Raw genomic sequence first — 27267 nt, forward strand, 5'->3', positions numbered from 1 at the left:
CTAGCTTATATACCTCCCTTCTATTTTTCCACCAAAATGTTTCTCATGCTCTTGTTTATGTCAAATTCCTTCTCTCAGTTCAATACAATATCTTGCCATTCATGCACGTGCCAGCTATTTCTCATCCATCTCCATAGTAACAAAAAAAAATAAAATAAAAACAGAAGTATTGCACAACATTATACCTTTACACACTGGTAATAATAAATAAAAACTAAAATATTACAATTCACATAAGGCATATCAAATTTATATATACAATTCCTCATAATATTAAATTAGGAATAATCAGAATAAATAGAATAATATCTCAATACAGAGTTCTATTATTGTCAACACATATTTTAGATTATTTAATAATCTAAAATATGTTAATAATCTAAATTTCTCTTCATTCAGAATCCAACAAGTGGGAGCCAGACCCAGAAGTGATACTAAGGTTTAAGTAATGCAGTTGTCATGTTTTTCTATACCAGTTGCCAAAAGGTTTCACACTTTATTATTAAATTACTCTGGATTAGAGAAAGGTCGTTAGAAGTTTCTTCACTTCGTTGTACTATAAATTAAAGATACCAAGAAATTATATACTTGATTTAATCCTTTATCCAAGTGTAAGCAAACAAAGTTTGCGCATGAAGTATTTTCAGGACTAGGGCAACTTGTATAAGGAAGCTAATACTTAACATCACTTGCCTTATTATCTCATAATGCAGAGCACATCTCCTCGAAGACATGTATAATGCTATGCATTATAGGAAGCGTCACTACCCAGATCGGTTTCAACCTTCATTGAGGTCTCTTCAGTGGGAGCCAGACCCAGAAATGAAATATGACTTCTGCATTACTTCAACCTTAGTATCATCTCTGGGTCTGGCTCCCACTGAAGAGACCTCAATAAAAGTCAAAACCGGTCTGAGTAGTGATCGTTCCCATAATGCATAGCATTATACGTCTGAGGAGATGTGCTTTGCATTATGGGATACTAAGGTAAGTGATGTGAAGTCATACCACCTTTACCACAAGATTCCCCAGTCCTGAAAATACTTTAGGCACAAACTTTGTTTGCTTACACTTGGATAAAGGATTAAACCAAGTATATAATTTCTTGGTATCTTTAATTTATAGAAAGATCTGCTTCTATTCCTATAAACCAGTGGTTCCCAACCTTTTCCACTTGTGTACCCCTTTTAAACCCATTTCTATAAATTGTATCCCTTGTTTTTAAATACTGAGACTTTTGTTCAGTGCCTATCTTAATGCAAAATTGTTTACTTTACTTGTTTTTCCACCATTACTGATTATTTTTCGTGTACCCTTGAACGGCCCAGTATGTACTCCCAGGGGTACGAATACCACCGGTTGGGAACCGATGCTCTAGAAGAACATGAGTCTTATGTTAAATACCATGAGCCTGAACAGTCTGAACTTGCAGAGCATGCTATCGACACTAAACATAGAGTTCAACAGAACTAGATAAGACTTCTTCATAAAAGTCATCTACTTAAAGACGTCTTTATAAAGAAAGGTGTGAAACTTTACTTCATTGTTCTATCTTCTTAAGTTAGAACAATGAAGTAAAGTTTCACACCACAAAGGAAAGATTCATCATCATCAAATTCCTAACATATACCCTCAAGGGGTGGGGGAGGGGTGCACAGGATATGATAGTACTACATGAAAAATTTACATCATTACTAACTTTCTATCTACAATTTTCCCCCAAATCAGTCTGTTACCTGTCAAGAATACAACATTATCAGATCTTATATTTCTGTCTTCTAAGGCACTTTTTTTTACTGTATCAGTCCACCTATATCTTGGTATTCTTCTAGGTCTTTTTCCTACTGACTGGACAGAGACACTTGTTTTGTTAATCTTTGATCTCCCATTCTGTTTAAATGACCATACCACCTGAGATTAGCTCTGCTAACACATTCCTGGATGCTGACAATGTCAAGTACTTTCCTAATATCCTCGTTTTTAATATGTATTGCAATTGATGCCATCTGTTCATGCCCCAAATCTTTTTCAGGACTCTCATATCTGCTGTCTCTAGTCTTTGGTTAAGTGTTTTATTTCTAACCCAGCTATCAGATCCATAAGTTAAAAATGGTTTGAACACTGTCTTGTATACAGCTAATTTAGTGTTTTGACTAATTTCTCTCTTATTCCATATAAATTTATTCGGTTGACTTCCTACCATACCACTGTTGTTGATTCTGTTGTCTATTTTCCATATTTAATTTACCATCTTCATTAAAAATTGTGCCTAAGTAGCTGAAATGTTTTACTTGTTCTATAGGTTCTCCATTCACAATGCAGTTGACACTTTCAATGTTTCTGCCTATTTCATTGTCTTTGTCTTGTTATTGCTGACCTTCATACCATATCTATTATAACAGTTATTCAATTTAGTCAGGGAATCTTGCTGACTTGTAGCAGATTTATTTAGAAATAAAACATCATCTGCATAAAGCAAAGATCTGAGATTAAATCTCCAATTTTGATATCAGGTTTAAATACCATTTTCCTTCATAAGGTGATCCATATAGATAATAATGAATAACAGAGGGGACAATGTACATCTTGCCTCACACCAGATTTAACATTGAACCATCTTCTTGTACTTCCTTCAATTATAACTGCTCACTTCCAACTCAAATAAAGACTAAGTATTGCTTGATATAATGCCACATTGATGATATAAATGCAGCATTTTGAATAGCTTCTCTCTTGGCACCTTGTCATATGCCTTTTCCAAATCGACAAAACTTAAATACAGATCTTTGTTATATTCCCATGATTTCTCAATAAATTGTCGTAAAGTGAAGAACTGATCCTGATAGCCTCTATTTGGTATGAATCTGGTTGTTCTTCACAAAGTTTCTCTTCCACAATCGTTCTCAACCGTTTCTCAAGTATATTTGCATATATCTTACCAGGAAGACTCAGTGATAAAATACCTCTGTATTACTCACATTCAGTTTTATTTCCCTTTTTATATATGGGTACTATGAGAGCTTTACTCCAATCATCTGGAATTCATCCCTCTGTACAGGCCTTCTGAACTCTTTTCAGAGTTCAGAAGGCCTGTTCCTCAAGTATGGAGGTAAGATTTATACCTCCATACTTGAGTCTGGTTGAATATCATCTACTCATGCTGCCTTTCCACATTTCAGGCTTTTGATGGCTTTATCTACTTCATGCATGGATATGTATTCCTGATTGCATACCTTGTCAATGTTTTTTACCACTATGCTGTGATTATGGCTTGTTTCATTTAGCAATTTTTCGAAGTAATTACTCCATACTTTAAGAATATCTATTTCTCCATTTTCATGTCACATTTATCATCTCTAATTCCTTTTACAGCACTTTTTCCTTAATTTCTGAGCTTCTTCAACAGCCTGCAGAATATCTTCCCACCTTCTTGATATATATTTTCTATGTTCTTATCAAAGTCTTCCCATGACTTTTGTTTAGCTTTCTTACTTTTGTCTCTGTATTTTTTTAAGAGCACAAGCTGACTTATTTGCCAGGAACTTTTGATATGCTTTCTTATTTTCCTTCACTACCTCTTTAACCTCCTGTGTCACCATGGAGTTCTGATTTTTCTATCCATACAGACAACCTCATCACATGCCTCTCTGGCTGAATCAATCAGTGTTTTCTTCAGGACTTGCCACTGAATCTTCAAGATTTAGTTCCTGTTCTCAAACTCTTTCATTTTTTCTTGAATGATGCTTGTGTATTTTAGTCTACAGTTCATATCTGAGAGCTGCTCAATTTTTATTCACTTTAAAACTTTCTTACATGCTATTCTTTTCAATATGAAATTCAATTTTATCCTGCTCAAGACTAAATAGTGATCACTTCCAATTTGAAATCCTCTGTACACTCTGGTGTCCTGTACCAGGGAGAAAACATCACTTTCAACAATAACATAGTCAATGAGACTTTTCTTATTCCTTTCCTCTTCTCTCCATGTGAATTTGTGCACATTTTTATGTTGGAACATGGTGTTAGTAATAACCAGTCCATGTCCTTAGCAGAAATCTAACAGATATTTGCCATTATTATTAGCTTTGCTCTTTTCTCCAAATTTTTACAAAATATTTTTGTATGTCTGACAATCATTTCCTACTCTGCTATTTAGATCCCCAACAAGGACCAACTTTTCTTTTTTCATTGTGTCAGTTACTTTCTCTAAAAGCCTCAAAAAATTCCTCCACTTCTACCTTAGTAGAATCTTCTATGGTACGATAGGCACAAATAAGTCTCATTGTCCAGTTCCTAATTCTGGTATTTGCCCACATCATTCTATTTGAGACCACCTACCATTCAAGAAGATTAGCCTCATATTGTTGATTACTATGCTATTCTTTCTTTTCCTTGATTGTCATTGCCTGAATATAACATTTTGTTTATTGCTCAGAAAGATCTCACCAGTTTTAGCCTTTTTTGTTTCAGTCACCACTATTATGTCGATCTAGTACTTAGCCAGTTCCTCAACTAGCTCCATTTCTTTGCCATTCAGGCTTCTTATGTTGATAGTACCGATCTTGAACTCTGGTGATGTCGAGTTGGGGGTGTTATTTAGGATTTGTTCCAATAACTGATTTTTTGCTGTGTGTCCTGGTGAAAACAACGAGAGCCTTGTTTAACCGGGAGACATCCCAAATTGCCAGCCCATCCTCATTAGTTCAGTATCCAGATAGATACACAACAGGGTGCACCACGAGAAGGTGAGGACTGGACATTAGGTCAGTTCTCTGCATTCTTTTAAAGGCTATGTGGAGGTCTCCTCTCACTGGTTATACAGCTTTGACTCTTAAGCACACCCCCCCCCCCCAAAAAAAAGAAAGATAACAGATTTTTATTTTTTAAAAAGTTCTAACTTTATTTTGTCTATGTACATATAGATTTATATAAATAAAAAAAAAAGAATAAAGATATTGACTGTTTTTTGTCTGTTAATGTTTAAGTGCCATTCTGTGGTCTTGTTCGCAATGGCCATGATACTTCGGTGAAAATTCTATGTTAAAGTTTTTTACGAGTTATCTGATGACATATCACCACGTATGCTTAAGGAATGCGCACTATAGTTGGTTATGTCCTTGATCTGGTTATTTAATGAAAGTTTTGTAGTGGGTAGGGTTCCTAAAGAGTGGAAAGAGGGCAAAATAGTACCACTCCACAAGCATGGTTCTAAGACAGAAGTCTCCAACTATAGGCTAGTTTGTATAACTGCAGTTGTATTCAAGGTGTTGGAGAGATTGATAAGGAATAGAATACAGAATTAGGTTGATGGCTTATGAAGGCCAGCATGGATTTGTAAAGGGTAGGTCCTGTTTCAGTAATTTATTTGCATTTTATGATAAGGTAATGAGTGTGAGAGATAAGGGAGAATCATATACAGTGATATTCTTAGACTTTGGAAAAGCGTTTGATAGATTACCACTGATAAGTTGGGGTACAAGCTGCAGAGGATGGGAATAGACAATATACTGGTTAGATGGATCAGATATTGGCTCTCTGAATGATACCATCAGGTTGTATATGATGAAGCAGTGTCTCAAAAAAGAAGGGTAACCACTGGCATGTCCCAAGGTTCTGTTCTTGGGCCCCTGCTGTTTAACTTGTTTCTAAACAATATATCATGTGGACTGACTGGGGGATCTTCAGTTATTTGCTGATGATGCATAGTTGGGAAGAATTATAAGTAGCACTGCTCATGCTGAATCCCTTCAGGAAGATTCAAACAGACTTTTTACCTGGACAGTTTTAATATCAATAAAATTGATATTAAAACCATCACTCTCAAATCTCTATTTGGGAGTGATGGTTGACAGTACACTGAAGTTTAGAGGGCATATTGCTAGGGTTGCAAAGGTTTTACATCGTAGTGCTGCTGTGATAGGAAGTACTCTAAAATGCAAGGATAAGAAAGTGGTTGTGCCACTGTATAAGGCACTACTCAGACAACTTGAACTATTGTGCTCAGATCTGGTCACCTGGTTTTCAATGTGATGTGGAGACATTGGAGAGAATCCAGAGACAAGTGACTAAGACAATATCAGGAGTTTGAAATGCTGGCTATGGAGAGAGAGAGAGAGAGAGAGAGAGAGAGAGAGAGAGAGAGGGGTTGAAGAGATGTAGATTGCAGAGTTTGGTGGATAGGAGGAAGAGAGGTGATATGATAGAGATGTTTAAGTTAGTGAGAGGATTTTATCAGATTAATCCATAGGGGATTATAAAAAGAGCAGAAGGTGAGAGGGGAAGAACCAGAAGTCATTCCTGGAAGTTATCTAAAAGTGTTGTGAAGAAGAGCATGAGGAGTGGATTTTTTACATGGAGAATTGTCAGTGAATGGATGCATTACCAGAATGTGTTGTTAATGCAAGAAGTGTTAAGGATTTTAAGATTCTATAAGATATTCAACTGACAAATATGTTGTCAGTTGAATGAACCTCCCACAATGAGTCTGTCGACTTCATGGAGGGTGTAATAATAATAATCTCTGTTTTTATGATTCTTTTAATAATAAGAACCTGTATCAAAGTTTTGTGAATCTAAAAAAAAAGGCATAAAATGCAAATAAATTTTAGATTCACAAAGTTTTGTGAATCTAAAAAAACAAGGTGTCAAAAGAAAGCTGTTAAACTGCTACAATGTTTAAACTTATATGGTGTAAATGTAACATTATATTCAGCAATAACTACTGCTCTCTATATTTCAGCCGTACGTCATCATCAGTAGTTAGACAGTTAAATCAGATGTGAGACAATGGTCCTCATTATATTCATTATCTTTATGGATCACATTACAAATGAAAGTAGCATTACACTTAATGTCAACACTAGAGATAGTGAAGTCAGTTTTTGCTTTATATTGATGCCATGTTCTTAAATCAATTTAGTATATATCTGCAAGATTCCTTAATTGTTTTTAATTATTAAACTTATTTTTTATTAAACTCATTAATTGCTTATTTATATTATAATGTGGTCTCAATACCAAAAACTTCCCACAAAAGCAAGTACTTTTTTTTTTTTTTTGTGGCAAGTAGGATTCGGATTTTGCATAATCTGTCTAGCCCTGATTATAATAATGTAATTTTGCAAACTGCACCAAGAAGTAATTTCTGAATTTAAATAAATAATTAACCTTATAATTCTGAACTTAAGATCCTTTTATATCTGGACATATAAGCCATATCTGATACTGCATAATTTTATATGGAGTTTTACTCTTTTAGTTTCAATTTTAAATTAATCAGATAAAAACTGCCACAGAATGGGGTGACATTATCAGTAAAGATGCTTTCTAAAACCTATATATATGCTCCTGCTCACATTCAAAAATTATCAGAGAAGTAGTCAATCTTAGTGAAGTTCTATCTCTTTATCCATATAATTCTTGAACAGAAGAGGAATGTAATGAAGTGGAGAATTGAGGAATTCCTCAATTCATTGCTGGCATCAGCAATTCCTCCCTCCCTACTCATAACACCATCTACTATCTTCTAATAGTATTCATCTATAAATTGTGTGTGTTCTTGGAACAATTTGCAGATATATGTAGAATGAAAAACCTGAATTTCTTGTGGAGGGGCTATTACCTCCATGTGAGATAGGCTAACTCACCTTCAGCTGAAAGAGTCCATATATACCTTCTGCAATAATAGAAATCAAACTCATCAGATCTCTTCCAAATGATAGTTCTGTTATTCTTACAAATGCATGACAGACGTGCATTAGAGATAAAGACAGACATCACAATAAGATGAATATTTCTAACATGAATTTAGAATACATTAAAACAGATTGTGAAGAAGAATGATTCCAAGTAGTGTTTAATTCCCAAATGAAATTATAACAATCATTAATTTATATTATTATCCTAAATATTTTTAAATATTTAATACACATATAAGTGATGGCTGTGATAAATTATAAACATTTGCTAAAAATGATGATTTTATACAATATTGCTGACAATTTAAAATCTGATTCACATATGAAGGGTCATAAGACGTATAGCATATTGGTGCATACAGGAAAGTAAGAAGAAAGAAAGAATCAGTTAACATGATTTTTGAACAACTGAAGGAATGCAGTCTTTAGGAAAACAAGAGTGAGAAGAAGTCCATTCCACAGAACTAAATGGAATAAAAAGTGGTATATTAAATACCACTGAACTGCTGTTTGGTCTATTAAATATGAAAATGTGGTGAAACAGAAAAAAAAATGTTCATATATATATATACACACACACACACACACACACATACACACACTTGTGCAACTTCAAAAAATAAATTAGACTAACATATTTAAAACTATTAATTATAAAATGCTTAAATAATTTTTATTTCTGTTATCCATATATAACCTGTTCATTCTGTACTGAAGGTTTAATTCCATAGTATTGTCTTTAGTTTCCAGTCGTGAAAAGAGACTCTCTCCCATTCCAAGAGCCCTAGAATGAATACAAAAATAATTAAACAACTAACAATTTCCATTCCAGTTAAAAACTTTATTCTAAAATATAGTTTGTAGCATTCAAGGGGGGGATGGATGTTCACAATGACTACACATAATTCAACAAAAATAGGAATATAATTCAGAACCTGATATTTGTTTTTTACTATTAGTTATTTATGACCTGTATATTCTGTATCAGAATCATTCATCATCATCATCATCAGATCTTGGTGTTAAGAGCCTCAGTTCAAGGAAATCAAACATATTACTTTCCAGATCAGATACAAAGCAATGAACAGAATTTAAAGCTACAGCAGTCTACCAAAAAGTTTGTGTAACTTCAAACTTAAAACCTAAGCAAAAAAAAAAAAAAAGTAAACTACTTTTCTAACAGTCAATTCAAACTGAATGTTGTTCAGCCTTTTTTAATTTTGTAAAACAATTCAGAAAGCTTTGCAACTTAACAAGAAAATTACCTCATAACTAAGGATGGATGTTCATATATAATTTAGTGAAATGTAGTTGTTCAGCACTTCCAATGAAAACTCATTCCCTTTTCTTTAAAAATCTATGTTTGATGCTTCCTAAGTTTGGCATTAGAATAATCAGCAAAATAAAACATAGAATATTTCTAATCTGAATAACTACAGATTATGCAAAAATCTTTTTATACCAGTCCTACAAAGAATTAACATACTGCTGACTGCAAAATATATATAGGCAAGTTGAGTTTTAAACACAGAAGGACCTTACAAAGTTTGAGCAGACTTCTAGTTGCAATCCCAACAGAAAACAGGAAGACTGATGTTTCCAAAGAATAAGATGGAAGTCAAAAAGGATATATATATATATCTACCCTATAATATAAAATGATAAGCTTTTTTTTTTTTTTTTTGTAATGTTTTTTGAAATGTTTCGAAACTCAGGTACTACCCTGAGTGTCGAGTCTTCAAAATTTAAGTCATCAGAATTCAAGAACTGGCCTACCAGTCCGGAACTCGGAGGGGGCAGCCCCTAGTGTATATATATATATATATACAGGGTGTTCGGGATAAATTTGACAGTTTCGTAAGGAAAAAGAAAATCTTCTTTGTATCTATTAAATTTAATGAATTGACAAAAAAACATTACAGGCAGAGTTAATTACAATACTATCAACAAGATTTACTCAAAATAACCACCATTAGCATCGATCACAGCTTCAATTCTGCTTCGGAACCTCGAACAAGCTGATGCTACAGTCTCCCTGGGAAGGGCCGCAAAAACTGTTTTAATTTTATCCATTAACTGGGCTTTTGTATTACTGGAAGTGCGATTGGTGTCTTTTTCAACTGCGCCCCATACAAAATAATCCATGGGGTTAAGGTCTGGGGAGTTTGGAGGCCAAACATTTGGACTGGTGAAGTCGTAGAAATTTTCAGACAACCATTTTTGACTTTTCCCAGAGGTGTGGCAAGGGGCCGAATCCTGCTGCCATACATACGGCCTACCATTGGCTACCCTTGTTATCCAGGGCTTGACTACAGTTAGCAACTCCACGAACAAAGCCCGAATTCCAATGCCAGGGTTCTTCAACACCTGTTCCTGCAGATTTGCGAGGAATTCTGCTGTACGAACGCAATCAGATCGTCTGCTAGGGATCTTTCTTCTTGCTACATCCTCGTAGTCACCATTGCAAGTCTCTAGTTCATGCCTGATTGTTTTTACTGTATTCAGGGAGCATTGGGCAGCAGTCGTAATATCCTTATTTTGATGGCGGGCACGAATCATCATGATACAAGTTATTCTCTTCCATGATTCAGGTGGGTTCCAGCTATCCATCCTTTCTGACATCTTGTATATGAATGAAGAAGGGTCCAAACTTTTAAATGAAGAGAAGTGTGTGTTAATACATGTAACTTACGGAAAAATGTAATTAATTATAAATATGTCAAATTTATCCCGAACACCCTGTATATACTTGTGTAACTTCAAAAAATAAATTAGACTAACATATTTAAAACCATTAATTATAAAATGCCTAAATAATTTTAATTTCTGTTATCCATATAATAACCTGTTCATTCTGTACTGAAGGTTTAATTTCAAAGTATTGTCTTTAGTTTCCAGTCGTGAAAAGAGACTCTCAGCCATTCCATATATATATATAAACAGATAAGCTGAAATTTGAAACTTCTTTATGTCACGTTTTTTGACTTACCAGCCAAGAACCCGGGGGGGGGGGCAGAGCCCCTACTATGAATGTGTGTGTGTGTGTGTGTGTGTGTGTGTATACACAGACACACATATATAAAATGGTTTAGAAAGTATGAATGTGGACAACATATGGGGATGGGCAATATATGAATGAATTATTGGAGTCTCAATGGCAAACTCTGAAGAAGACACTGACTGATTCAGCTAAGAAGGTATATGGTGAAGTTGTCTGCAAGGATAGCAAACTTCTTGTGTCCACACTGTGGTGGACACAAGGAGTTAAAGAAGCAGTAATGGAAAAGAAGAGAATATGCTAAAAGTTCCTAGCAAATAAGTTGGCAAATGCCTCAAAAGAATACAGAGAAAAATCTAAGTGAGCTAAGCTATGTGTAAAAGTATAAAAAATATCAGGAAGGTGGCAAAATATTATGGAGGTTATTGAAAAAGCTTAGAAATGGAGGAAAGACTGCAATAAAAGGAATCACAGATGATAAAAGGTGACATGAAAACTGAAGATAAAGATATTCTAGATGTCTAATAATTACTCTGAAATATTACTAAATGAAACAAGCAGTATCAGCATAATGGTAGAAAATTCACAACAGGAATGATCCATACTTGAAGTAGAAAAAATTCAGCAAGAAATGCTCAAATATGGAGGTATAAAAGTTTTACAGTGGGCTGCATTGCATAATTCAGAAGGCCTGGTCAGAGGGTTGAATTACAGAGGTATTTCCCTACTGAGTGTTCCTGGTAAGATTTATGCACATATACTCGAGAAATAGCTAAGAAAAATTACGGAAGGGAAGGTTGGAAAAGAATAAACTGGATTGATTTTCACTTTAAGACAAATAGCTGAGAAATTTTGGGAATATAACAAGGATTTGTATTTAAGTTTTGTTGATCTGGAAAAGGACAAGGTGCTAAGAGGAAAGCACTTCAAAACACTACAGTTATATGGTGTAAATGGGACATTATATCCAGTTATACATAGGAAGAAGATATAGCACAGATGATATTTTTATTATATGGAAGCAAACAAAGTAAAACCATAAATATTTTCTGCAAATCCTGAATAATCTACCATTCAAACATCAAACTGACATTGGAAATAGAAAAGAACAGTAAATTTACTATTCTTAGGTATTCTTCTTAATAAAATCATTGTGGGGGATTAACATAGAACAGAAAACAAACACATATGGGTATGTATTTAAAGCTCTTTTGTATCACCCTCGACAAAAATTAAATATTATCAGAATCTTAAAATATAGGCTTAAATATACTCAAGAATAATAAAATTAAAAGAAAAGAAGAGTTTGAAATCCTATTTTACCACTTCCTCCAAAATGACTATTAAAGAGTTTTAAAGAAACTGTTATTTTCCAAAGAACTATCCCAATAATCCATTATAAAGGTCTCCTCAAGAAAATGGTCTCGTTACCATTTTTCTTGATGTGTTGCCAGCATATCGCAACACATAAAAAAAAAAAAAAAAGGTCCAATTATTAAAATCAGTCAATGGCAGAACAGCTTTAAAACTAATTAACACCTTACAAAAATCATAAGTATACAAGATTCCTTATATACATGGTTTCTGGAGTTAAGCAGTTCTGTGGGAAGTTTTCAGTATTGAGATCACATTATAATATAAATAAGGAGTTTATTAAAATTAAGCAATTAAAACCCAACAAGTTTCATGTACTATGATACTTACATCACAAGGATGGCACAACAAAAGCCTATTAATTACACATATTAGATATTTTTGATAACTTCACAACTGTTAAATATAATTGATAAACCAGAATACAAATGATAAATTGTTACTGTATGCACATTGGAACATCATTAATTGTTGCTATCGTGTTCTGTGGTATCGTGCATGCTATATTCAGGTTCCCCCCCCCCCAAAAAAATTATTTTAATAATACGTATAACCATCATTTTGCACTAGTGGTTATATTTTAATATTTGTCCACATCAAGTAGAGTGATGTGGAAATGGACAATGAGATTTATTTGTGCCTATGGCCCCATGAAGGTTCTGTGGGACCATAGGCACAAATTAGAATTTAGAATTTTTTGAGCCATTTATTTTTATATTTTGTTGGTGATCTAAATAGCAGAGAAGGAAATGATTATCAGACATACCAAAATGTTTTGGAAAATTTTGAAAAAAGAGCAAAGATAATAGCCAAAGTTCTCTTTTCATTCAACTAGCTACTTTTATACATTCTCCTAAAGATCAACTACATTCTCTTGAACAGCTGGGAGTGTATACATTTCCTTGTACCTGCACAAGGAACTTTAAGGAACAGGAGTAGAAAGAAGGAAACTTATTACAAAAGAAAACAGATGACTCCATAACAAATGGAATACTTAAAATAGAAAAATATACCAAACAAAAATAAATAAAAGGATATTGGAAGCAAAAGAAAAAAAAATGTAAATACTCTAAAGCAAGATATAGAAATAATTATAAACAGCTTAAATAAGATAAAAAAAAGAACTAAAGAAAAGGCAGCAGAAACTAACAAAAGAAATTTTAAACCTAAAACTAAATATCATTTATTATATGCAGTAAAGTGGCCAAATAATTGGGAGAAAAAACATCTTAAACTCCCATTATAAGAAATTCTACTGTTGGAGTCGATTCTCCTTGTAGCAAGCATCATTACAGAGAATTCATGATTCACTGACTATAATAAGTTATCCAAAAACCTTTGCAAAAGTTACACAGTAATCAATGTTATTTTAAATGAGATTCACTACAGTAAATGTTTCTTGTTAGCAAACAATTTCACTGGTCCCTACCAGTTCACTATAGATGAAGATCAATTGATGGTATGATTAATTACAATGCGGAATACTATTTCAACATTACATAACAAATAATAATCACTATAACCCCAAAGGATTATAAATAAGATTAAACAGTTCTCTTTATGATATGTAAGTAATTTTTATTCTTACACTTATATAAAGCAAGGAGTTTTATTTACCTTGCTGTCTTGTTCTGAACCACAGGGGATAACTGTTTGGGATCACCTACCAGGACAAATTTTTTAGCTAGAAATAAAGATCCAAGACAGGCAGTCTGCAGGACTTGAGCTGCTTCATCTATAATGCAGACATCAAAATATCGCTGGTGAAAGGCAGCATGATTAACACCAAGGCAAGTGGAAGCCATAACAACCTAGAAACATCAAATTAATAAATGAGAAACATTTCAAAATATTCTAATTGTTTAATTAATATTATATTAACTTCTTAATTTTCAAAGGATTATAAATCATTCCCCTGTTTTAGTTTAATGGAAGAAACAGAGGTCTAGGAATAACTGAAGTTTACTTAATTTTTAGGTTAATATTATCAAAAATTATTAAGAGTATGCATATGCATGTAAGCACAGAAGGAACACAAACAACAAAATGAGTACTGAATGGTATAATCCTCCAATCCTGTCATACTTTAAGGTTGACAGGATTTAAAGTTGACTATAAGATTTCCTGATTATTTTTCATTAGAGTGGAGCAGATTTCAACAGTAGTCTCTCTGATTTAAATCTACATCTGTATAATAAAGAAGTTTTCTTAAAGTGAATATGACGATCGAAATCAAATGGCATGATCTACAACCATAAAGTAGCGACACTAGATATTGGACTTCCTTTTATGTTTATGCAGACAGGTGTTGGAAGTTCTTCCAGTTTATGCCAGTTTGCAAGAATGCTACAGATGACAGGATGATTTAAGTGAGTTGGTAAAGCATTATAGAAGTTTGAATGAGAAAATCAAATTTATTTGAATTTCTCATTCAAATAAATTTGAATGAGAAATTCTTAACCCATTATATCGGTCACATCCATCATAGTTCACATAGTTCAGTGATGGAACTAATACTGTTCCATCACTGAAATAAATAGAGTTAAAACCATTTGAATAAATGGTTTTAACTCTATTTACTAATGTTTGGGAGGGTTGTGATATGAAAGATGAAGGATTTACCTACCACTGTGGATAAGTTTCATGCAGTCAGAAGAGGATAAGGATCAGTATGTGAAGTGACTAGAGCATCAAGGCAGGGCAGACAATTATTTTTATTTTATTTTATTATTTGTTTTCCCCCAAAAGTAAAACAGAACCTAGGATATTAAAGGGGTGTTGCATTTGTAACACAATCCATACCATGTGGCTAAATGGAGAAATTAATGTCAATGCATGGCAACGTGTAGGATTGAGTAGGGTAATATAACCACATCACTTCAATATGGATGGAATACATCACTCCACATACACTTCATATCCATGATATTTTAATATAATATCAATGCTATTAAAATTTTAATAAGTACTTTGCACCCAAGGCAATTTTGACAGGTGTACATGTCAAGGCTAGTTGGGTAGATAATGCGGCAATGTCTTGTGTATGATACATTCTCCATATGGTCACATGAAATGGAAGTGGTAGTAACATTTTAGCATATTAGCAGGAACTCTTTTACCACTGAAAAAATAAAATAATTTCCCTTCTCTTTCTACAAGAAACCAACTAACCCACACATTACCATTGAATGGTAATGTGTGAGTTGGTGGTGTGTGATGTGATGTGATGTGAAAGATGATGAATCCTCCCAGCAGTATAGAAAAAATGTTAGCAAATAGAGCTATAATCATATATTCAAATCATAATACTAGCAGTAGCAATGAATTGTATATATGTATATATTTGCTTTTTAGCAGGATGTGTTTTACCACTGGAAAAAAACAAACAAAAAACATAATTTCCCTTCTCTTTCTAGAAGAAACCAACCAATACATTACCACTCAGTGATGTGATGTGAAAGATGATGAATTCTTCCAGTAGCATAGAAAACATTAGCAAACAGAGCTATAATCATATATAGGAGCCTGTTTAGCTAAGTGGAAGTGGTGTTTGCACTCTGCAACACTAGACTACCCAAAGGAAAAGCATCGCGAGTTCGATTCTAGTCGCTGGCACTAGAGAAAAACTTTTTTTTTCTAGGAGTGGTGGTAGACAGAGAGTTCAAGTTTAGAGTACATATTGCTTAGGTAGCCCATAAGGTTACTTGTCTATTGAAGAACACATTAACAAGTAGAGATAAGTAAGTTATTCCTCTTTATAAGGCCTTGATATGCCCCCATCTGGATTACTGTGCTGAAGTCTGGTCCCCTAGGTTTTCTTGGGAATGAGGAACAGTGGAGAGGATTCAGAGGCACGTGACCTGTGGAATGTTACCTATGAGGGAACATTCTACAGGGAAATTGAAGGTGTTTGGATTGCAGAAGTTGGTTGATAGGAGAAAAAAAGAGGGTGGTGGTGGTGGTGGGGGAGGGATATGATAGAATCATTTAAGTTGCTTAAAGGGGTTTTATAGGATAGATGCAGGGGAAAAGCTTCTGTGCTTGGCAAGAGGGATCAGAACAAGGAGTCATCCTAGGAAGTTCAATAAAGGTGTGGTTAATAAGGGTGAGGACTAGATTTTATGCTTGGAGAGTTGTGAATAAGTGGAATGAGTGGGTTGCCAGAGTCAGTTGAGAGTGCTTTGTCTGTTAATAGGTTCAAGCAGAGGTATGACAGATTGTGTCGATAGATTAGGCCTCTCACAATGAGTATTCAGACTTCATGGATGTGCTGTATAATAATAATAATAATATATTCACACGTTAAAGATACCAAGCTATTTTATATGTATATAAATATAAACTTGGTTTTAATCCATTTCCCAAGTAAGCAAACAAACAAGTCAAGTTTGCACCTGCAAATAATGCATTAATATTTACCCTTAATGCAAAGCACATCTTCAGGAGATGTATGATGCTATGCATTAACCCCCCACCCCCCAACCGGCCACGACGTCTATAGACATTCAGCTAAATCTGGATAGAAAGCTCTAACCCCCATTGAATAACATGGATAAGAAGTGCAATTTGGTGTCACTATTTCATCCACATCGGCCGGTATGGAGGTTAAAGGCAAGGGGGGCCACTACCCAGATCGGTTTCGACCTTTACTGAGGTCTCATCAGTGGGAGCCAGGCTTAGAAATACTAAATAAAAATCTCAGGATGAGAGATAGATGTAGAAAGTTCTTTTTACCTTGGGTATAATATATATTATATATATACTTTACCACGAGTTGCCTGGACTTGAACTATGGTATCACATTAAAATGTGTAATACAAGGTTCTTAAAAAAAAAAAAAAAAAAAAAAAAAAAAAAAAAAAAAAAAAATTACAAACTGAATATCTGAATAAAACATTGACTCAGCAATCAGCCAAGGAAACATGTAGTGAAGTTGACTACAAGGAGAGAAAAATATTACAACATATTATATCAAAAGTTCCATGCAAGTAAGTCAGCATGTTCCCTACGAACATAGAAAATTAAAGAAAGCTGGGCTATGCATAAAAGTAGCTAAACAAAAGTCAAGATTATTAAGACTTACAAGAATAAAGAAGATAAATATCATGAAGAACAAAATGTTCTGGAGGCTAATGTAAAAACTTCAAAAATGTAAAAAATGGAGAAAATACTGCAAAAGGAATCAGAAATGACAAAAGTGACATTAAAACTGTAAAGAATATTCTGCATGTCTCAACTAATTACTGGAAATTAATTAAATGATGCAGTTATGTCATTATGGTAATGCCATAACTGCAAGAGTCACGAGTAGAAATATCACTTAAAACTGTACCCTCAAGGGATGTTCGGGCAAGAGATACAGACAAATAATACTGATTCTGACTAAACAAACATATGCAATAATCACAGTAATAAGTTTTAATAAGTAAATATTTCATCCTAAGTATCTTAGGACATCGTCAGTACAGTTAATTCAAACAATACTAGGAATAACATACAGTTAGGGTGCATGATTACAATGGAATCTCAATATGCATGCGGTAGCGGGTTATAGAATTAAATTAATAAAATGGATACAATCTTAAAACAACTCAAAAAATCATCAGTCACCTCCCCACACATCAACCTAGACAAGAACAAGCCATTGGATTCCCATACCTAATGTCAAAGGCATCTCTGAACGTTTTACAAAAATTATGAAGAAATACAAACTTGCTACTACCTACAAACCAATCAACTAGATCTATAACTTATTATCTTCTCCTAAAGACAAACTCTCACCTCTGATGCTACCTGGCATGTATGAGGGTTCCATGCTCCTGTAAATTGTCTTACTATGGACAGACAGGTAGATCTGTTCATAAACGCATTTCAGAACATCAAGACCATATCCGTCTAATCAAACCGCAGAAATCTGGCCTCGCACAACATGGAGTTGAAAACCCAAACCATGGGATCCATTGGGAAAAGACCAAACTTCTACATAGATCTTTATATAAAGAAAGTGCTGAAGCCCTATTTAACAGACCAAATATAAACCGTAATGATGTTCTTGCTATTCCTAAAATATGGGAAATTGTCATACAAAATTGTAAAAATTATTTTTATATATGTTATCTTATTTTAATGTAATTCCCACCCTCCAGATATATTTTAATTTAATTCTATAACAAGCTACTGCATGCATATTGGGATTCCATTGTAATCATGTGCCCTAACTTATTATAATAGTACAGGATTATTGAGTAATCCAATAATCCTGTACTGACGATGTCCTAGGATAATTAGGATGAAATATTTACTATTTCATCCTAATTATCCTAGGATGAAATTTATTACGTGTGTTAAAACTCATTACTGTGGTTATTACGTGTGTTTGTTTAGTCACAAATTCGCCACAGGTTTCATTGTACAATAAAGCACTGATTCTGTGCTGTAAAAATGAAGAAAACACTTCAAGAACAATATATGAGGGTCACTTTAAGTCTATAATTAGGCCTGTGTAGACCTCTGAAAATGGCATTTGCATTTTTGATAGGTGGCTATCCAGAGAAACAGCATTTTAAGTTGGATTCCAGTGAACTTTTTTCTAAGCTTATCTTCAGCTAGTTTCTGGTCTATCCCTGGCAGGAGCAAGGAGGTTTTTTTCTACCAGAAATTCATGTTTTAACCCCAAAACTCAATAAAATCAATTGTAGAACCCACATTATTTCATTTAATAATATATTGCACTAAGGAAAATGAGATGGGGAGAAATTGTCTGCCAAACTCTATTCACCAGATGCCATTTAAAGTCATTGATCATTTGGACCAGTTATCTCTGAGGTAATGGTGAAGACTGACTTTTCCTCAGCCTCCAAAATTTAGATTAGGCTTAAAACGGCCTTACTATTCCCTCTGGGATTAAAAAGAATCAGTGGATTTAAGTGTATACTTAAATTATAAGTCAGAAGTTAAAAACTGAAGGTCGCAGGAAGATAGTCTGATGTATATCAAATACACAATGGCACATGCCATCTCTGGGATTATTCATCATCTATATGGATTGCATTATGAAAGAGCCTGTTATCAAAACTGCAGATATTAAACTTGGCTCTTTACTTTAAGCAGATGAACATTAATACATTTGTTCGTGGAACCATTTTTAAACCAAATTGGTTATACTATTTCCAGATTGTTATAACTTTATATATATATATATATATATATATATATATATATATATATATATATATATACACACATACACACACACATACATAATTAGAAGGTAAGTTTGAGTAATTTGAAAGAGTAATTTGGCAATGAGTCACTTAAATGTGACTGTTATTTTATTTCCTGAATATATTTCTTGAATAGACTATAAGATTGGTTTGATATATGTAAATTGACAAATATCATAAAAAAAAATTTTCCCTATTAATTCAGCAATTCTATGCCCATGGTTGCACCTGCAGAACTATATGCATGCACCTGCTACCAATTAAATAAGGAAAGAATAAAATTAAAACTGGAAAATGTCTTCTCCTAGTAATAACATTTACTGAAATCATAAGAAATGTTAACATTTATGTTATGTTACGAACATTTTGAAATTCCTCTGTCTTTCAGTGCGAGTGCTACCAGTGCCAATTTTGTGGTTATGTTTTTATGTATTTAGTCTGAGCGATGTCACCACTTCACCAGTGTTGTCGGCATGCTTTGACCGTACATTGTTTTCTCATGTTTAAAAATTTTGTCCCCAAATGAGTAATCAAATAAAAAACAACGTGCCTATAACTTTCAACAACAAATGGGAAGACTATTGTTTTAACCATTGATTATTGTGCAATAGTTTAATAAAAAACAACGTGCCTATAAATTCAACAACAAACGGGAAGAAGACTATTGTTTTAACCATTGATTATTGTGCAATAGTTTAATTTAGTTGTATAATAAATATTAGACGTGTATTTATTCAAATTTTATAGTTAATTAATTTGTTAATTGCTATCATTTGATATGATAAACAAGTATAAATTTTCATAGACAAAAATATCAGTGCACGCCACTCTCTTCTTGATCTCAAATGTGCCTGCAATCACAACCAGGTTGAGAACCTCTGTATTAATTTTTTTATCAAAGAATTTTTTTTGTAATCAATAAAGATACATTTCTTTTTTCGAAATATGTTTATAATTATTAATTTTGAAGTAAAAACTGAATCTATGAAAGACTGGCAAAAATTTTCAGAACCCATTTTGTTCAAGTAGCTTATCTCCTACAATACTGTTCAGCTGCTCTTTTAATATTCCTGCATATATCATCTGCATTTAGTAGACTAATTTTCTCTAGTTAGTGGAATCATAATTATTCCCCCCCCCTTTTTTTTAATACTTTGGAAAAACCACTGCTTTTTCATTTTAGAGACTGCTTTCTGTGATCTTGCCTGCTGGTTGCAGGAAGGGTATGCAATATTTTGTCTACAGGGGATGTAGTCAATGGCTCAAAAAGTATTATGAAGATACTTAAGTTCAGTAGCAAGAGGTGGGTCATACAAACAAACAGCACTGACTGTGTGCGTTTTGAGGATACGGTACTTTTGGGAATGGACGATATGCAATTGCTATGTAAGCACCTTCCAGAGTGTGTGTTTCTTATGCATCATCAATTTCCTGATAATTACCTTCAAGGAGGTGTTTAGGCTATTACATGATTAAGTTTACATCATTATTAATCTCACATCAACAATTTTCCTCCAAATTACTCTCTCTCTCTCTCTTACTTGTCAGCATTACAATATTGTCATATCTTCTAAGATATGACAATATGAGTGAATTCTGAGTGAATCTATCCATCTAAGCATTGGTCTTCTTCTGGGTCTCTTTCCTACCATCTTGGGTAAGGGATACAATGCCTGCTTTGCTAACCTTTCTCCTAACTCATTCTGTTTATGTGACCTTAGATTATCTCTGTTCACACATTCCTGAACCTAACAATATCAGATCGCTACCTAATATCTTCATATTTTTAATATGATTCTACCATTGATGCCATCAGTTCACTTATCTAATTTTCTTAGAACTCTCATATCTGTGTTCTCTAATCTTTGATCAAGCACTTTATTACTAACTCAATTCTCAGAGCATAACTTAAAACTATTAAGTTTTAAGTTATAGATTTGAACACACAGTTTTGTATGCTGCTAGTTTGGTGTTTTTATAATTTTTCTCTTATTCTATATAAATTTATTCACCTGGCTACAGACCACACAGTAACTTTGCTTATTCTGTTGTCTATTTCCAGATTTAACTTGTCATCTTCACTAAAAATTCAAATAGCTGATATATTTTACTTGTTCCATAGGATTTCCATTCAGAATGCAGCTGAAGTTTCTCTGTTCTTATCTATTTACATAATTTTGATCTTCTTATTGCTGATTTTCATGCCAAATTTGTCACAGCTGTCAATAGTATAACATCATCTGCATAAAGCAAAAAAATAAGTTTGGTATATCTGATTCTAATATCAAGTTTAATACACTATCTTTCATAATGTGATCCATATGATGAATAAGAATGGAAATAATGTAAATACTTGTCTTACCCCTGATTTTACATCAAACCATCTTCATGCATTTCCTTCAATTCTAGCTGCTAGTTTACAACTTAAATATAGAGACTATACTGCTCTGTAAATATTTCATTTACCCATATCGTTGTAATGTTTTTAAAAGCTTTTCTCTGGGCACCATGTCACATTCTCATGACTTCTCAACTATTTGCTGTAAAATGAAAATCTGATCTTGACAATCTCTATTTGGCCTGCTCCCAGCTTGTTCTCCAAGTTTCTCTTCCACAATTCTTCTCAACCTCTTTTCAAGTATGCTTGCATAAATCTTACCTGGAACACTTAATGTAGAAATTCCTCTATAATGCTCATATTCAGCTTCATTATCTTTTTTTTTTTTTAGATGGAAACTATGGAGCTCTACTCCAATCATCTGGAATTTGACCTTCTGATCAGGCACTGTAAATTGTGCAGTGTACTGCAAAACTTTTATATCTCCATATATGAGCATTTCTGATCAAATATTGTCAACTTCAGCTGCCTTTTCAACATTTCAAGTTTTTGATAGTCTTCGTCGAGTATTGTTATCTACTCCTGTTTGCTTCCTCTTGCAAATTTTTTATCATGTCATTGCTTGTGCCATTTAAGTCTTTCAAAGTAATTACTCCAGACATCTAGGATATTCTTATCTTCAGTTTTCATGTCACCTTTATCATCTTTGATTCCTTTTACAGTACTCTTCCTCCATATCTAAGCTTTTTCAACAGAATCCAGAATATTTTGCAACCTTTCTGATATTTATTTTCTATATTCTTACCAGTCTTCCCATGACTTTTGTTTAGCTACCTTTACCATAGATTAGCACTAGAATTTTTCTCTGAATTTTTTTTAGGGAACCTATATATTTTCGGTATAATTTTTCTTCTTGTCAAGGGATTGTCTCTTTACATCTGGTGTCTACCACTGTGTTCTTATTTTTCTATCCTTGCAGACAACTTAACGACATACCTCCTTAGCTGAATCAAGGTGCTCTTCAGAGTTTGCCACTAAGGTTTGGGGCTTGCTTTCAAACTGTTTCATTTTTTTCTTTGATAGTGTTCATACAGTTGGGTCTACAGTTTACCTGTAAAAAGTGCTCAACTGCAATTCTTTTTAAAACGTTCTTACATACTGCTCTTATCTATGCGATATTCATTTCTATCCTACTTAGCAAAAGGTGATGGTCACTTTCAATTTTCAAATCTTCTGTACGCTCTTGCGTCCCAAACCAGCTTGTAGATATCACCCTCAACAATGACATAATCAATGAGGCTTTTTTCTCATTTCTTGCATCCTCTCTCCACATGAACTTGTACACATCATTATGTTGGAACATGGAAGATGGGATTAGTAATGACTAGTCCATATCCTGTGCAGAAATCTATTAGATACTTATCGTTATTATTAGATTTGCTCTTTTCTCCAAATTTTCCCAAAACGTTCCCACATGAATTGGAGATCTGCAGTTAGATCTCCAACAAACAACTTCTTCAATTTTCTTTGTCAGTTGCCTGTTCTATTACCTTGAAAAATTCCTCCACTTCTTCCTTAAGAGAACCTTCTGTGGGATCATAGGCACAAATAAGTTTCTGTCTTGCAATGACAATGTTTATTTTCATGTTGAATTTTCATTCTCACTCTCTCTCTCTCTCTCTCTCTATATATATATATATACACACATATACAATAATCAATTTCCTGATATACTCCCAAGGGGTGTTCAGGTTACTATGGCAGCACTACATGATTAAGTTTACATTATTATTAATCTCCTATCAACAATTTTCCTCCAAATCAATCTATTACTTGTGAACACTACAATATTGTCATATCTAACATTTCGTACTTTTCTAAGACACTTCTGACAGAATCAATCCACCTAGACCTTGGTCTTCCTCTGGTCTTTTTCTTGCCATCTTGGCAACAAACATCTGTTTTGCTAACCTTTCTTAATCTAAGGTGGCATTCTATTTTAGTGGCCACCTTAGATTAGCTCTGCTCACACATTCTTGAACACTAATAATCTCAAGTTCCTTTCTAATATTTTCATTTTTAACATGATTCTTCCATTGATGCCATCGGTTCATTCCCCTAATTTTTCTCAGGACTCTCATATATGTTATCTCTCGTGTTTGATTAAATGCTTTATTTCTAACCCAATTCTCAGATCCATAGCTTAAAACTGGTTTAAACACTGTCATGTTCATTGCTAGTTTGGTGTTTTGGGGTAATTTTTCTCTTATTCCATATAAATTTATTTAGCTGGCTACCCACCATACCAGCTTTGTTTATTCTGTTGTCCACTTCTAGATTTAATCTGCTGTCTTCACTAAAAACTGTGCCTAAGTAGCTGAAATATTTTACTTGTTCCATAGGATCTCCATTCAGAATGCAGCTGAAGTTTTCTATGCTCCTGCCTATATTCATAGTTTTTGATCTTTTTATTTTCTTTTTTTTTTTGAATAAATGAATAAAACTATATATGAATAAAATGAATATATGAATAAACTAATAAATAAATAAATATATATATATATATATATATATATATATATCAGAAAACAGTTTTATTCATTTATGATTTTGATACATGTGATAGCATGGTTGTGTGTCTTTTTCTCCATGTCAACCACAATTTCTCCTTGCAACTACCTGTTGCAAAGAGAAACTGTTTCTGCTGTCAACAGCACAGATGTATACTACATGGTACATCTGCAAATAACCAATATACCTAGGTTTCTACTATAACTGTTTCATTTTTGAATCTATAAATATGCAGGTAAAATAAGCATAACACAAAATGTAAAATTATGTAAATTTAATGGACAGTTGAATGACTACATAGGATGATTGATGTTCAAGTACAAAGTTTATACTAATAAGATATCAGAATAGATAAACTTTCCATTTCTGATTTGAATAAATATATCTTAAAATATACTGAGGTAAATGTTAGTCAGGATGGTTAAACAGATTTGTACATGAAAGATCCATTGCATAGAAATTATGGACACAAAAACATAAGTTAGAGCAATTATTTACTTACACCTAAGAAAAATAATCCTCAATGTTTTTATCTCTATATCCAAGCCATTATCAGAAATAGACTATAGTATAACTGCTTTTTTTAAAATTCCTAATCTCTGGTGAGGGAAAGAGTGAAGTTTAAATTAAAAAAAATAATAAAATAAATTTGATACAAAAAAAAAAAGTTAAATGAGCACTATATCAATTGCTACTTGTTTACTTCTCTACAGTCCTGTTACCTTTAGGTTCTGTCCATTGATCAGATTTTCTTGTGTTGCGGTTCTACCGTCCTGATGATGATGACCTTGATACAGAGGTCAAACAACAGGGTTATTTTTGTTCATTGCAAGTAAAGAAGGAGCTGTACATGAAAGATGGACCACACATAGGAACATAATAAAAAATACAGTGAGAGAAAGATAACTTGTTAGGAATGACACCCAAGAAATGCAGGATGTTATTTTCAATCAATCATTCATTCAAGAAAGAATGAATCAAATTTCCATTCCTATAATGGAAATAGGAATGGAAATTTGATTCAAGATTCAACTCATCGTCTTGATAGTTGGTTGTTAAGTGCATACAATAATCCCAGAAGTATCAGGAAGAGAAGGTGAAACGTTCCTAGCAGATGTAGTGAAACTAAAAATTATAACATCAGTGAGATCTGGCTAACATAAGATAGTTACAGGAACAGAATGTAACAGGTTCAGTTTATTCAGGGAGGACAGGCAAGATAAAGGTAGATGACTACTACAAATGACTGCAGAGTAATTAAATCCAACCAGACTAGAAATTTCAATGGTGGGAGAAGTATGAGTAATACAGTAAAAACAGATTTAGGACTGTTTGGTGTGTGAAATAGAAGTAAGAGGAATAAATTCACAACTGGATATGAGGACTATCATTACAGGTGATTTCAATATTGGAATGTAGACTGCAGGATGGAGAAAGCATGCAAGATAAGGGAAGCCAAATTTACAGAATTACTCCAGGATAACTACAGTAAAGTCATGAAACAGATTCATGGTACAAGGACAATGGACTAATAGCATCTGAGATGTCTATAAATGAGTTGATCATTGTTTCAAACTGGTGAGAGTAATCATGCAGTTTTGACTTAGAAGATAACAATGTATGTTGCTGAGACTAGCATGTCAGGTGAAGGCCATGATTTTGATGTTGATTTTTTGCATAATATCAAATGCAATCTGTTGGTCCTTTCAAGCACAGATGCTAACATACTATGCTTTCAAGTGGCTGCTTCATTCTTTAGAAGCAAATTATCTTTGTGTAATTTACTTACTACTACTGAATTCCATATGCTGCTTTAACAAAAGAACCACATATCTGTTTCAAAAGGATAAAGGAAAAGCTGTACTGGTGATGGATAAGGCCGACTGTGAGAGGAAGACAGACTAACTTTTACAGTATACTTCCATCTATCAAAAAATTAATTATGACCCTACAAAACCACAGATTAAACAATTAAATAAGTTCCTTAATGAAGTTGTTAGTTAGGATCAAAATGCTTTGTATAAGTTATACACTAATTTTGGAAGAATTCCTCATTTGTATAGCCTACCAAATATTCATAAAGAAGGTTGTCCAGAAAGACCCATTGTGAATTGTATCGACTTTCCCACATACAGAATTGCTAAGTTTCTTTCACTTTTATTTACTGCCAATATTGGCAATCTAGATTATTTATCAATAATTCTGCACATTTTCTTGAAAAAAATCAAGGTTATTCAAATACAAGAGTCAGATATGTTAGTCAATTTTAACATTGTGTCTCTATTTACCAATATTCCATTACCTGACACTATTAGTTTACTATATGATGATTTCCCTCATGATGTTGTGAGGATCTTTAAATGTGTTAAACAATCAGGATATTTCAAGTAATAAAACAAGATCTATAAACAGATTAAAGGCACTGCCTGGGGTAGCCCTCGGTCTTCAACTTTGGCAAACTATTTTTTGAACTATTTAGAAGATATCTTACAATCTTGTTCTCATCCATTCATCTCCCTCTTTGGTTTCATTATGTTTTTGCTCTTTGGCCTCATTCTGAAAATCAACTTACCCTAGCCAATATCCATCATAAAAAAAGAAAATGCTGATAGTTTACTATTCTTGGACATCCTTTTACTTGCATAGCTTCCAGTACTTTGTCAACTAGTGGAAATCTACCTTTACTGGTAGATACATTCATCAAAAGTCTGAACATGAACCCTCACAAAAAAACTGTTGTCAAGTCATTAATCTATAGAGTGCATAATGTTTGTTCCTCTCCCTCATGTTTACAACAAAAACTTCTCACTATCAAAACTTTAATGGAATTAAAAGGTTACAACTCATATCAAATTCAACAAATATTGACTCCTAGATTCCAACACCTAATGATTTTTTGACAGACCACAAGGCTCCAATCCCTTATAACTTCCAGTTTTATCTCTGAACCTATTCGTAGAATTTTGAAGAAGTTTCACCTTAATCCCACATATTTTTGTATCAAAAATTTCTCATCTGTTTACCATCTCTGTAGATGAGAGGCAAACTGTCGCTTCTATCTTTAGT

General features: G+C 33.4%; 1 protein-coding gene across 1 annotated transcript in view; it reads right to left on the reverse strand.

Moving 5' to 3' along the window:
- Nucleotides 1-27267, reverse strand: part of Dna2 (DNA replication helicase/nuclease 2) — a 310882-nt gene that overhangs the window by 59063 nt on the left and 224552 nt on the right. Inside the window, exons 13-14 of the mRNA XM_090416054.1 lie at nt 13687-13880; nt 8395-8481 (exon numbers count right to left, since the gene is read on the reverse strand). Of these exons, the coding sequence (XP_090272180.1) occupies nt 8395-8481; nt 13687-13880 (281 nt within the window). The remainder of the gene's footprint in view (nt 1-8394; nt 8482-13686; nt 13881-27267) is intronic.

This window comes from Typopeltis vanoorti, chromosome 1 (genome assembly GCF_054136105.1).
Source record: "Typopeltis vanoorti isolate ZY-2024b chromosome 1, IOZ_Tvanoo_1.0, whole genome shotgun sequence".
Classification (NCBI taxonomy): Eukaryota; Metazoa; Arthropoda; class Arachnida; order Uropygi; family Thelyphonidae; genus Typopeltis; species Typopeltis vanoorti.